Below are 14877 nucleotides of genomic sequence, written 5' to 3'. Positions count from 1 at the left end.
GCTAAAACCAAGTTTATTAAATGGTGGTATATGTGCGAGGATAAAATCATCCATGCCTTATGCAAGAAAGGATCTCCAGGACAGAGTGACAAAGCACCCACTGATGATTCAACCCAGAATGGCATCCCATATTGCAGTGTCCGTTTTGACCTTTTTTTATGCTGCATTTCACCACACAGGTAGCATGGTATCATGCCAGCACAATTAAAATATGCTAGATAAAAACCATCCCAAAGTTTTGGTATTCCAGAAAGGGATGGCTCACAGCGATCTGGAATCCAGCAGCCGTCATTCGCGAGCGGAAGCGGTGCGTCAGCCCAGCCACCTTGTGTGCCAGCTCGGGGCTGGCCAGTAGCAGGTCCAGCACCTTGGAGGCTGAGGCCACCACAGGTGGGGGCAGCGAGTTGGAGAAGAGGTAGGGCCGCGACCGCTGCCGCAGCAGCTCTATCAGCTCCCTCCCTCCAGTGGTATAGCCCCCTGGAAAGTACAAGGAAGTTACTTTCTTTCATCTTAAAGTTACTTTGTGTTTGCAAAAGATGCAAAAGGTTACTTTGTGTTTGCAAAAAGGTAAATTATACCAGGTTAAAATCTTTCTTTTATGTGATAGTCCTCATTCTCCAGAAAACCTGAGCGAGGAGCATTTGGTGTGCTTGTGATTTTGGAACCCACAACCGAGGTGAACACGCTACCTTGTGCCACGAAATTTTATAAAAGCAGCGCAGTTTAGTCACTGAAGGGATGGCAGACCGAGTGGCCAGCAGAGCACTTCTCTGTTTGTGAGGGTGGTTACTGTTTCTGCCCCCATATGTTCAGCTCAAATCTTCAGTTCTACATCACACTCAGTGCTCAAGAGAGTGCACATAAAAAGTGCTCACAAGCACCTTAATTTCCATAATTCCCAGTAAATCCCTCTCAAAAGAAAAGAACATGTCTGTGAAATCCAGAGAATGCTTCAACACTGGGTAGTCCTCTCTTCTGCTGGCCAGGATGAATGCCTGTGCTACCAAAGAGGTAAAATAATGGTGCCCCAGGTGGCCTACCTGCGGCTCCTCCGAGCGCCTTGCCCAGAGTTGAGTTGATGATGTCCACCCGGCCAGACATACCAAAATGCTCTTCGGTGCCCCTGCAGCAAAGAGGACACACGCCATGTTTGCTAAGTCTTGTTTTTTATTATTATTCAAAGGCTTGCCATGACTTAAAGAAAGTCATGCAGTCTATTTTCTTCAAGGAACCATTAGCCACAAGTGTAAATGTTCCTCCTTTGTAGCCGACAGTCCAACTACTTGTCTTATCCTTGACGGCTGCATTCCTGGGCATGTCCATAAAAGGTGGTCCACCTCGGCAGTGGAGCGAGGATCGAATAGGAGGCTTGCGGGGGAGGCACTCACGTTCGGGCTTGGTGTGTAAGCGTATCTGTTTATTTATGGTTTATGTTATTACTGTCCTTTTGTATCCAATATACCTGAACATGTTTTGTTATTTAGAGCATGCATCTCCTGGGTAACACTTAGGGTTTTCGAAGCCCCCTTGAGCTGTTTAATAGCCGCTAGAGGGTAGGTGTAAATGTGAGCTTCGATTATTATGCATAACAACGAATAACAGCTTTAATGAATATGAACTTCACCTAGATATAACTGAATTCGCAAGAAGAATGCGTATTAAGGAATTCTTCGCTGAAAATCTAAATAATGTACCGGAAGCCTCTAACCTACTCAGAGCCCCCAGCGCACGGTTTCCTGATGCACAGCACAACCTCGAACTGGACCTATATATTAAATCCGCCTCAAACGAAATTATTGAAAAAACAAAGCTAGCTCAAAAGCCCAAAAACCTCTCTATAACTGAAAGAGCAACTCTTGACAATCTAGCTTCTAGAACTGACTTAGTTATCGAGCCTGCAGACAAAGGTGGTAGAATAGTAATTCTCCCAGTTGAAAATTACAAAAAGGAGGCATATAGACAGCTTAACAACTCTTGCCACTATGAAAAGTTAAATACCGATCCGACAGAACAGTTCAGTGAAGTCATCCTGAATAAAATAGATCTATTCGCCAAGGAACTAATTACCGAGATGGACTATAAATTTCTTAAGCCGTCAAACAAGCAGATCGATTTTACCTACTACCCAAGATCCACAAGGTTTCCGCAGAAGCATTGTTTACCGCAGACATACCGGGAAGACCAATTCTTTCTAACAATAATACGCCTACAAAAAACCTCACAATATTCGTAAGTCATCACCCAGCAGACCTCCCGACCCAGCTTTCTTTGTTTGTGCAGGACATACCTCACTTTCTCCAAATTATTGAGCGTATTAATAACACCACCAATCTTGCAGATTGTATATATATTTTTTTTTATTGAAAAAAATTTATTTCCAGTAATATACAGGAAATGGGCCTCGGGCGAAAAGCTACAGCGATAGCTTGAGAGATGCCCGAGGCCCAGTAATGGCAGAGCAACAGGAGGTGTGACGTTAAGGCGAAGATATACATATATAACATGAAAATTATGAAGCCCAGAAAGAGCACATATATACAAATGAAACAGCAAGTTAAAAAACAGCACAGTAAATTAACGACCCACAATAGTGTAACAGTATGCACGAAATATGGCAAAACGTAATGAAAATGAAGTGACTATTCTTGTAATAATGTTTAAGGGAAGGAACGGAAAGTACGGAGAGACAGTGCAGAATTGATAAAATATAGCTTAAAGTCCTTAATTGACGCGGTAAAGATGTTTGGGTTGTGTATGCTATAATGATTTAATATGCATGGTAAAGTAAAACGAAGGCTCTGGTTACCGTATAACGCCCTCGTTCGAGGAACGTCCCGTATTTGTTTACTTCTGGTGTGAAAGGGTTTCCCGTAAGGATTAAGTCCAGATATATTCTTCAAGAAGTCAGTTAAGCATTGAGGTGACAATTTAAGGCAGTGAAGTAGACGATACTCAAACATGGTATGCACACAATGAATCCTATATTTCGGAAATAATGTTTCTGTATGGGCAGTGTAGCATGCACCAGCGATCAGTCTAATTGCCTTCTTTTGGAGACCGAGTATGATGTTTAGATTTGTTTTGGATGTTGTACCCCAAACGAGGTGACAGTAGTTTATGTCAGATTGAATTTAAGCGTAATAAATAAGGAGCTTATGCTTTGGGGAAAATTCGTTGCGCAGTCTCGAGAGGAAACCAACAGATCTAGTGAGCTTGCTTTCAATATACATTATATGGTCAGACCACATCATGCGAGAGTCGAATACAACACCGAGTGATTTGAACTTGTCTACAATTTCAATAATGCTATTTTCTAGATGCAGAGTACTGTTTACTGTAATATCCTGGCTAAGGGGACGAAAAAAGACTGCTTTGGTCTTGTTAGAGTTAACTACCAAACCATTAGCTGTGGACCATTTGTGGAGAGCACAAAGAACCAGATTTGCACTATTGATTAGTTCATCGGCAGAAGATCCCCTAAGAAAAAAACTTGTGTCGTTAGCGTACTGAATACAACTTGTATGATAAGCTATGCTCGGAAAGCCGTTAGCATATACATTAAAGAGGAACGGTTCAAGAAGGCTACCTTGCGGGACACCACATTCAATGAGAAGGAAGCTAGACTTATGATTATCGACCGAAACGACCTGCTGACGCATGTTTAAATAAGAACGAAAGAGTTGGAGGGAAAGACCACGGACACCATAGCTTTCAAGTTTACAGAGTAGTATTTCATGATTAAGAAGGTTGAAAGCTTTGGTAAAGTCAATGAAAATACCAAGGGTCAAACTTTTAGCTTCGATATTATTTAAAATAATTTCCTTTTGCAAGAGTAAAGCAGATTCCAAGGAATTGCCCTTTCGAAATCCAAACTGACTGGCATTTATTAAGGCATGTTTAGAAAAGAACCCATCGATTCTCTTGAGCATTACTTTTTCAAGAGCCTATGAAAAAACAGGGAGAATAGAAATTGGCCTTTAGTTTGTCATCTTGTTTCTATCGCCTCCTTTGAAAATAACAGTTATGCTTGCATATTTCATTCGTGCAGGAAAAATTCCTGATGTGAGCGACAAGTTGAAGATGTAGCTTAAGCATGGTGCTAAGAGAATTTGTCACACTTGGCGTCGCGGCACTCTACACTAATATTCCTATTGATGAAGGTATTGATGCCCTCTCTCAAGTATTAATCAACACCTGGCCGCTCTCGAGGGACAGTGCGCTTCTCTTCTCTTACGGCCTCACCAATGGGGTCTGTTTCCACCTCCCACCGCGCCTCGGCGGTGTCGCCACCGCCCCACTGCTGCTCCTCTTCTACCGCCGTCCACGCGCAAAGGAAATGCATGCTCGATCTTCGCTCAGCCCGCGTCAGTCGCAATCGGCAGGTCCTGGCATTTCACCCCTTGTGGTTTATACAAGGACACCGCAATCAGCGTCTAAGATTTATCATGTACGAAGAATAAAATATAGTCAACAATCCACTCATGTCGTCAGTGCAGCCGAGCACAGTTGAATGAAGCTGGTACCTTACCTAACATTTTTTGCGCCTAAATGTCGTAGAAAAATAAATGTACCAGGCTATGCCTTTTGAAAGCAGCTGTAGCGCGACCTGACGTGAGTGCATGGCAAACTATTCGGTGGAGATTCTGTCAACTGCTGCCGTTTCGTTTAGAGCAAAAGAGGCGAAAATTCATGGCACATCTCAGATTCAGAGCAAGGAACAAAACTCAAGCATATAGATAAAGTTTCAGTAGTCTAGGGCTTTTCTAGCTTTGTTCAAAACAAATCAGTCGGTTGAAAGACAGAATATGTATATGTGGTCTCGCGACTGACACACATGTATAACAGAAGTAGTCGGTTTATTACATAGATAAACAACTTTTAATCAAGGAAATGGGCATGAACAGTTATGCATAATTGAAAAGAGCAGCAAACAATAAAAAAAATTATCCTTCAAAGTTATACAGGGTACTACATATTCATCAATTCATCAAAAAGTGACCTCCGGCTAGAAAATTCACTGTATTAATACCTTCCTGGACAGTTTTTGCATATAGGGAGCTGGCTTGTAACTCCTGTCTGCCACTCTCTTGGCAAAATTCACAAGGATTCCGAGAAATTGTTCAGATATCAAAGAAGCGGACCTTATAGCATGGCTGTTGTTAATTCCTTTCGGGCAACTCAGTCGTGAATTCTCAAGTGCTGGTTTATTCATTTAATAGTAAACAGAAGAATGGGCAAAGCAATGCTAGGGTACAACCCCAAAAACGACTGAATGATTTCACTTTGGATCCAAGGTCACCCTTTCAACATAACAGTTATCCAAGTCTATGCACCAACCACTACTGCTGCAGAAGCTGACGTCGAGAGATTTTATGCTGACCTGCAATGCCTTTTAGACCGCACTCCATCATCAGACGTCCTTTTTCTCATAGGAGACTGGAATGCTAAGGTGGGGAGTGAAGAAATATCCGGAATTACAGGCAAGTTTTCGGAAACGGTATCCTACTACCGATCATATCCATACCATCAATCAGGTGATAGAAAAATGCTCGGAATATAACCAGCCCTTATACATAGCATTCACTGATTACGAAAAAGCATTTGACTCAGTGGAAACCTCGGCAGTGATGCAGGCATGGCGAAATCAGGGGGTAGATGAGCCGTACGTGAAAGTGCTGGAAGATATATATAGTGGCTGCACAGCAACCATAGTTCTGCATAAAGGAAGTAACAAAATTCCTATAAAGAAAGGAGTTAGGCGAGGAGACAGTACTATTCACAGCTTGCTTAGAGGAAATATTCAGAGACTTGGAATGGGAGCAGTTAGGGATAAGGGTAGACGGAGAATACCTCAGCAATCTGCGATTTGCTGATGACATTGCCTTGCTAAGCAACTTGGGGGATGAACTGCAAATAATGATTGGTGACCTAGACAGGAAAAGTAGAAAGGTAGGCTTGAAAATCAATATGCAGAAGACTAAGGTAATGTTCAACAGCATCGGGAAGGAACAGCAGTTTATATTAGGTAGCAAAGCACTGGAAGTAGTACGCGAATATGTCTTCTTAGGACAGGTAGTAACCGCAGATCCGGACCATGAAAACGAAATAAGAAGAATAAGATTGGGATGGAGCGCATTTGGCAAGAACTCACAGATTATGACTAGCAGCTTACCGGTATCGCTAAAGAGTAAAGTATATATCAGTTGCATCTTACCTGTACTCACCTATGGGACTGAAACGTGGAGACTAACCAAGAGAGTTCTACTTAAGTTGAGGACAACTCAGAGGGCTATGGAATGAAAAATGGTAGGGGTAACATTAAGGGATAGGAAGCGTGCAGAGTGGGTCAAAGAAATAACTCAGGTCACCGACATTCTAGTGGAAATTAAGAAGAAGAAATGGGCATCGGCAGGACATGTAGTGCGAAGAGAGGATAACCAATGGTCGCTTAGGGTAACAAACTGGATTCCAAGGGAAGGAAATCGTAGCAGGGGGCGGCAGAAAGTTAGGTGGGCGGATGAGGTTAAGTGGTTCGCAGGGGTCAAGTGGATGCAGCTAGCACAGAACCGGGTTAAGTGAAGAAATATGGGAGAGGCCTTCGCCCTGCAGTGGTTATAGTCAGGCTAATGATGATGATGATGATGATGATGACAGGCAAGTTCGGTCTTTGTGAGCCAAATGAAGCTGGGCAGAGGCTAGTAGAGTGTCAAGAAAACAACCTGATCATAGCGAATACTCATTTTCAACAGCACAAGAGGCGCCTGTACACATGGACTTCACCGCACGGTCTGTACAGGAATCAGATTGATTATATTCTTTGCCGGCAGAGAAGGAGAAGCGCTATACAAGCAGTAAAAACAAGGCCTGGGGCCGATTGTGGCACCGATCATGAGCTTCTTGTTGCCAAATTTAAGCTTCGATTGGGGAAAATGCAGAAAACTAGAAGGCCTTTCAGATATGATCTGGATCAAATTCCATCAGAATATGCTGTGGAAGTGAGCAATCATTACAAGAATTAGATCTAGAAGACAGGGAGCCTGAAGAGATGTGGACTGATGTTCGTGATATAATACAAGAAGTTGCTACTAAGGTAGTTCCAAAGCAAAAGAAATGCAAGAAAGCAAACTGAGAAAAGGAGGATGGCAGAAGTTATGGGAGAAAGAAAAAGATACAAGGTTCTCAAAGCGGATTTTCAGAAAATAGCAAGAAGAGATAAGAATCTCTTCCTGAGCATACAGTACCAAGCAGTTGAGGACAACAGCCAATTGAGGAACACAAGAGCTCTGTATAAGACAATAAAAGATATCAAGGGAAGCTTCTGTGCTAAGCTGAGCGTGATAAAGGACAAACGAGGCAGGGAAGCACTTGAAAACTTGCACTATTGTCACAGACTCACAGGCAGCATGCCGAGCCTTCTCAACCGGTCTGCTGTCTCCCAAAACCCACCAAATCCTTCGTCAGTGCAAAGAAAAGACGCACATGCCGCTTATTCGAATACTTTGGGCACCAGGTTACGCATTTCTTTCTGGCAACGAGTGTGCCCACGCGCTCGCCCGCGAACTAACTTGCCGGGCACCAGGAGGGAAGACTGAAGACGGCCGATTACCAGGTAATATGAAAACCGGAGAGGAAGATGCTTCGAGGCCATCATCAAGCTCTCAGCTATCAACCACCACAGAATACTACAGACAACAACGAAGAACACTTCCCGCACCGCACAAATCCCTCTCCAGAGCAGATGCCACTACCTGGCGACAACTTCAAATGCACATATTTCCGAACCTCTACCACGAACACATTTTCTTTCCCTCGCGGTACCCTTCGATCTGCCAAACATGCGCCAGCACCAAACGAACACTATACCACTCCATATGGGCGTGTCCAAAGCCGCAAGGCTTCCCGCCAATTCCCCACCCCACCGTCTCCTCTCGGGAAGCTGCTCTGTCTAGCTCACACCTGCATGATCAGCAACGGCTGATCGAGCAGGCGCGGGGAATAGCAGCAGCTGCCGTCATCCTGGACTGAGGAGGCCACCTGAAATGGACACGACCACCTAATCACCAGTGCCTAGTTATTGGGTTTAAATAAATGTTTTTTCCTCCTCTTCCTCCTCACTGAAGCCTCAGAGATGAAGAGGTGGCAGGAATACACAGAAGAACTGTACAAGGACCCGGATGTGCAAACCCAACATAAAACGGTTGTGATTACTGATCTCGAGCCAGGCATCCTGAAGAGTGAAGTTGAATGGGCCTTAGCCAGCCTTGCTAAGAACAAAGCTAGCGAAATTGATGGCATTCCAGCTGAGTTACTTTAAAACCTCAACCATGACGACGCTGTTAACATTCTGTATACATTATGTCAGAAGATTTGGACAACCCTGCAGTGGCCACAGGATTGGAGGAGGTCAGTTTACATCCCCATTCCAAAGAAAGGCAGTGCCAAAGATTGTTCCAACTACTGCACGATCGCGCTTATTTCGCATGCTAGCAAGGTGATGTTGAAAATCCTCCAAAGTAGGCTGCAGCAGTATTTGGATCGGGAGCTTCCGGACATGCAAGCTGGGTTTCGCAAGGGCAGGGGAACTAGAGACCAGATTGCCAACCTTCGCTGGATCATGGAAAAAGCAAGAGAGTTCCAGAAACCAATCTACTTCTGCTTTATTGATTATGCGAAAGCATTTGACTGCGTAGATCACAGCAGATTGTGGCAGGCTCTCCAAGAGATGGGAGTTCCAATTCACCTCATCTGTCTCCTCAGAAACTTGTATGAAGGGCAAGAGGCCACAGTCAGAACTGGGCATGGTTTTACTTATTGGTTTCCGAATGAGAAAGGAGTGAGACAAGGCTGCATACTGTCGCCCTGCCTATTTAACCTATATGCAGAGTGCATCATGAGGAAGGCCGGTCTGGACGAGTCTTCAGATGGAGTGAAGATTGCTGGAAAACGTATCAACAACCTTAGATATGCGGATGATACCACTTTAATGGCAGAAAGTGAAGTGGAACTCAAGAGACTTCTGATGCGCGTACAAGAAGAGAGTGAGAAGTTTGGGCTTAAACTGAACATTAAAAAGACAAAGATCATGGCGTCTTGCCCTATCAAGTCCTGGAGCATCAATGGACAAGAAGTGGAAGCTGTGACAGATTTTCTCTTCTTGGGCTCCAAGATTACCCCGGAAGGAGACCGCAGCCATGAAATTAGGAGACGCCTGCTTCTTGAAAAAAAGAGCAATGGCTAGCCTTGACCGCCTAGTAAAGAGCAGAGACATTACACTGCCAACCAAGGTCCGTATAACTCGTGCTATGGTCTTTCCAGTTGTGATGTATGGATGCAAGAGTTGGACTGTGAAGAAGGCTGACCGCCGAAGAATTGACGCATTTGAATTGTGATGCTGGCGGAGACTCTTGAGAGTTCCTTGGACTGCCAGAAGATCAAATGAGTCGATATTGTCGACCATAAACCCTGACTGCTCATTGGAAAGTCAAATTCTAAAGTTAAAGCTCAGCTACTTTGGTCATCTGATGAGAAGAGAGGAGTCGATGGAGAAAGATTTGATGTTGGGAAAGGTTGAGGGTCACCGGAGAAGGGGTAGGCAGCGAACGCGATGGTTAGATGGCATCCTCGAGGCGCTGCAGATGAAGTTATGTGACGTTAGGAAGACAGTGAGAGACCGGAAAGCGTGGCGTGATATGGTCCATAGGGTCAAGAAGAGTTGGACACGACTGAACGACAGAACTGCACTGGTTCAATCAGAATCTTCAAGAACATCTGTGAGTAGTAGTTGCACGAGAGCTTTTTTTTTTTTATGTAAGAAAACCTTGTCCAATCGGGCACCAAACTCTGGTTTCGGATAATGCAATGCACTGGAATTCCTGTCCTCGTAGAAGAGTACACATGGGGCTGCTTCTTTCGCTAGTTTCGAGAAGGACAGCGGAAGCGTCACACCCGAAGTGTTCAGCGATAGAAGCTAAGCCAGAATATATGTGACAGTGGGTGATGGGATGACAGGAGATGCCACCACAATTCCTACTTTTCCTCAGTTACTGATTGCGGCAGAGCAGAAATGATTTCTTCGGCATCGACGCAAGCTGCCTTGATTTTGCTCCAAGATGAAACGTCCGTCTTGACAATGTGGTCAAGTGCTGCTGTTACGGCTCTCGCATCTAGCATGTTGTTCTCTCCACATATTAGCCTTACTTTCACGGAGAGAGCTTCAATCAGGCCACTGTTGAGTTTCCTGGTGAGGACAGAGCCGACACCTTTTCCCAGGAGGTATTCTACCACTTGTACAGGAGACTCGTGATGAACAGCATTTCTTGAAATGTTTCTTCAGTGAAAGTTTCCTTCTTTAACGCTTTAAAAGTTTCTTGGATGCTTTCGACATAGCAAGTGAACTCATTTGTCAGCCACTGCATTCCAGTGTCACCAGCTGCGTCATTTATTAGCCTCTTTTAGAGCGCAGCTCTTTGGCGTTCGTTCCTGGGTTTCGCGTCAGCGTCGGCCTCGTAACCAGCTCCGCCCCCCTTTCATCCCCCCAGCGCTAGCAGCGACCGACTGATACTGCTGGATGCCGCTGACGCCACTAGAGAGTCAAGATAACGTGACTGCATAGAACACCGTCGCCGCCATGCAGAAAGAGGAGGGGAGGGTCCCCCCCCCCCTGTTCCTGTGTGGCAGATAGGGTGCTCTTCAGTTGCAGACGCGCCGGTTATTTCACGTAGGCCCCGGCACGTCGACGAATACGTGACCACCTTCCCACGGCTAGACCTGGTTCTTGGCACTGCGGAAGCGAGGGTATCATATTGTTTGCGTCGGCATCGGCGGCGTTGTCCCTGAAACCAACTCCGCAGCTGGGGTTGACTCACTATCGGTGGCAGCAGCATCAGTCAGTCGCTGCTATCTCTTCCCTCCTCCCTTTATCGCGTTGTCCGCTTGCTGCGCGCGCTTCTGCCCCCATCGTTTGCCGCTGGGTGTACACGCCGCCCCCCTCCCCCCTCTTCCTGCGAGTCTCCGGTTGTCAAAGCGCCGGCTCGAACTTAATTCCTTTCTTCGCTCCTCCTCCAATGCAACCCCTGTGCGGTGGCAATCAGAGAGCCAGATCGGTGGCGGCGGATCTGTATATGTGCACCGCCCGAGCCGAAATTGCCGCTGCCGTTCGCCACTGCGAAATTATCTGCCAGTTCTTTCTGAGCCATGAGCGAGACGACAGGTGGAAGTCGTCCGTCTGCTGCTGCTGCTGCTGCTGCTGCTAAACGAGCTGCCAGAGCAGAGGCCCAGCGCCGTCGCCGCCAGAATCCAGAGCAGTAAGCGAGGCTGAAGCAGAAGCTCATCGCCGCCGTCGAGAAGACCCTGCCGTTCGCACCGCCGAAGCGGAGGCTCATCGCCACCGTCGAGAGCAACCAGGTGTAAGCGAGGCTGAAGCAGAAGCTCATCGCCGCCGCCGAGAAGGGAGTCTTTGTTAAAGGAATACGTGTTAAAAATAAAAAAAAAAAAATTCTGTGATAGCATACATGTGTTGCTCGATTTCTTTGCCTCAATCTATCGAAAAGGTGAAACAGCTTATTTGCAAATTTCGCATTAGGAAGTAACGTAATCGTCGGTAATTTTTTACCGCTTCCAGCACAAGTGGTGTCATGAATATCAAACCATTTCTTTATTGTTTTCATAATAAGCATAATATTATGTAAAATTTCATTAAAACATTTATTTGCAAAATTAAAATAATGTTTATAATACAGCACATTTGCTAATATATAAATTATAATAACATTGAAAACTCAACCTTACAGCATTTGCTTTGACTGTTATACTAATACTTTATATCATGCAAGCATTATGAAACTTACATTACATTTTTGTGAAATTATTTTCAACTTGGGTGCATGTAGCGCTGAAAGACTGTTTTGCTGTTGCAGACGAGTTGCTGTCATGTTAGCCTCGAAGAAGCTTCGATGACTGCTCATTCATTTTCTTTTTTATTGCTATTCTTGTACAGGCTTCGGAAAAATTCGGATTACAACGGACAAAAGTATAGCTACCATGCCGCAATGTATGTCATATGCTGAGCGACAGTGTTTTTTATCTCTGTTAATGTGTGTAGTACGCTGACGACATGCCGCTGCAGCATCTACCTTCTGTGTTCTTTCATTTCGGGACTGCACTCACCACGAAACCCACATAACTTTATCTGCAGTGCCTCGAGGCCTACCCTTTCTCTGGTGACCCTCAACCTTTCCCAACATCAAACCTTTCTCCTCTCTTCTCATCAGATGACCAAAGTAGCTTTAACTTTAGAATTTGACCCTCCAGTCAGGGTTTATGGTCGACTGATTTCATCTTCTGGCCGTCAAAAAGTGTTTTAAACGTGTAAGTGTAAAGGAGGAGGCCATATTGTAATCTTGAATCATTGGCGGCGGCGGTTCTGAAGACAAAAGGCGATCAGTCAAAGACTCATAAGATTAACATTCCTTTTAGAGCCATCATATCGGAAGCTGGAACTTGGCAGTTACTCAGTGTCTAACTATCTGCAGAAGCAACTTTCATCATTGGTTGTTGAGGACCCTTTCTTGATTGACAAAACAAACAAAGTGATAAATTTCATGAAGCATAGTAATCCTGGTTTGTGTTCAGGTTTCAGCATTGATATAGAAGACTTATATTAGTCTTTGCGGCACAAAGGAATTATGAATGCGGTTAAAAAATGTATCACCGAGGAGAACGATGAAGTAGGTTTCACGGGTCATTGCGGAATTTCTATTGATTCTTTCCTGGAACTGTTGTCCTTTTATTTGAAATCAACATACTGTGGAAGAAGGCCACGTCGAGACGGCAAGGTCGAGACGGCAAGGCAACGGATGCAGTGTCTGGCGTTTTATTCCGCTGGACAGAACCCAAGCGCGTGCCGGAGTCAGCGCCGCGGGACGATGATGATGGTATGTACAAGAGGAAGAAGAAGATCATGGTATGTACAAATGAAAGAAGATCCGTGGAGGGCTCACAATACATAGGTTGGCGAGATGATTTTATGTGCAGAAAAAGGGCATTTGTATTGGATCGAAGGTAGTGCCTGTGTTAAGCAATATTTTTTTGGGTGAAGTTGATAGACAAATTAATAAACATGTTGATCGTTTGGTGATACGTATCTTCCGATATGTTGATGATTTTTTAGTGCTAATGGAAAAAGACAACTTCAACAGGAGAATGGTGGACGTCTTAAAGCTGTTTCGGGAGTGTGCAAAACGTTTGTCTTTCACTTTTGAAGTACCGTCAAATGATACCCTCCAGTTTCTGAGCATAAAACTGTTTTTCAAACGCGACCACTTATGTTTCATGTACTCTCCGAGGTCCCAAAAGCAGGTATTAAGCTATTCTTCTGGACACTCAAAAATTGTAAAAAATGGAATTGCTAGTAGTTGCATTTGCTCAAGCTTGCTGAGCTCATGTCACCACTGCATTCCTGATAGTGTATTGCTACAGGTTCGTAGGCTAAAAACCGCAGAATTCCCGGATTTAGTTATTTCAGCAACATGTGAAAAGCTTTTGCGGATGGTTAGGAAGGATTTTCCGGTTAGAATAAGGGACAACACACAGAAGAAAAAACTAGTGGTGATTCCCTACATGCATAAGATTGCACATAACCTAAAAAAGGTAGCAAGGCGATTATAAGTTATTGTTGTTTTTTTGGTGCCGCATAAGTTGGGCAGGCTCTGCTGCGCTATTAGGAACCGCCAGGAAAAGCTAAAGAAGAGCAACCCGTTTAAATGCCAGGTTTCACATAGTCGAGATTGGTAGATTGCGCCTGCGCTGTCGTGTACGAAATTCCACTGTCATGCAATAAGGTATACATAGGTGCATAAATATTCGTTTGCGTGAACATCTCAATTCGCTGTCGGACACACGATGTTCTCACTTGAACGATCATTGTGGGAAAGAAGGAAAGCAGAAAAACAAAAGTTGCCGCCCCTTGGTTTCAAAAACAAAGATTTTGTTTCGCTACAGGGACAAAACGACGAGAGAAATTACTGAGGCATATTACATCAGTAAGAAGCAGTCGCAGTGTGTCAGCCAGCCTCCCTTGGTGCTTATCGATAAAGAGGTTTCTTTTCTGGATGTTTGGTAATAACTTATAATTTGTAAAACGAGCCATTGGGGCTTGTATGTTTGGTCTTGCATGATGGGGTTTTCCACATGGCTGATGAAGGAAAAAGATATCTCTTGAATTTGCCTGGTCAAGGGTTTCGTTCTTTGTAACATCATGTGACATATTTTTTGTATAAGAATCCGCTTTCTTCCTAATAAAAAATTAGTTGCAAATCAGCGCTCGTCTGTTGTGCTTCTATTCTTGTGTGTTTAGTCTTTTCGCGCTGTTCCACCCACTATGCTTTGAGGATATACTTGAACTTCGGTGCTTCAGTCATAGATGCATCAAGACGCTTACACAGGTTGACAATATCATCAATGTAGCTTGCAAAATTTTCGCCTTTCTGCTGGACGCGAGAATACAGCCGTTGGGTCATCCCACTTACAGGCACTCACACGCTCGTATGAAGTCAGCCAGTCCCCTATGTCGGTGTCATCCATGCTGGTGAATATGGGTGGGTCTCACTGGTCTCAAACAGATGACAGCGCTGGGAACAAGCGGGTCAGGCTGGGTCGTTGCGTCTGTCATGATGGTAGAGCCAGACAAGGTGTGACTGCGGAGCTCCAGATTGGGAACAGGCGACACCTCCACCAAGTGTAATGAAGCGGTTTAGATGGTTCACACAGCAATGTATTTATCTATTGTAGCAGCTACGAAGGCCAGCATTCACAGAGACAGCTCAAACTTCGTCCGCTTTGTCATCATCACAACTTTGTCTTCGGCACGCGACGTCTCTG

At 44.7% G+C, this 14877-nt stretch overlaps 1 protein-coding gene across 2 annotated transcripts in view; it reads right to left on the bottom strand.

Moving 5' to 3' along the window:
* The window catches only part of Gcat (Glycine C-acetyltransferase), a 238625-nt gene that overhangs the window by 138619 nt on the left and 85129 nt on the right, over positions 1-14877 (bottom strand). For both annotated transcript variants that reach the window (XM_084595840.1, XM_084595841.1), the window contains exons 7-8: positions 1041-1123; positions 266-477 (exon numbers count right to left, since the gene is read on the bottom strand). In XM_084595840.1, the coding sequence (XP_084451966.1) occupies positions 266-477; positions 1041-1123 (295 nt within the window). The remainder of the gene's footprint in view (positions 1-265; positions 478-1040; positions 1124-14877) is intronic.

The sequence above is a fragment of the Amblyomma maculatum genome, chromosome 2 (genome assembly GCF_055883805.1).
Source record: "Amblyomma maculatum isolate TAMU_Amacu chromosome 2, ASM5588380v1, whole genome shotgun sequence".
NCBI classification, from domain to species: Eukaryota; Metazoa; Arthropoda; class Arachnida; order Ixodida; family Ixodidae; genus Amblyomma; species Amblyomma maculatum.
Note: the sequence above shows the minus strand (reverse complement) of the source record. Positions and strands in the feature narration are given on the sequence as shown.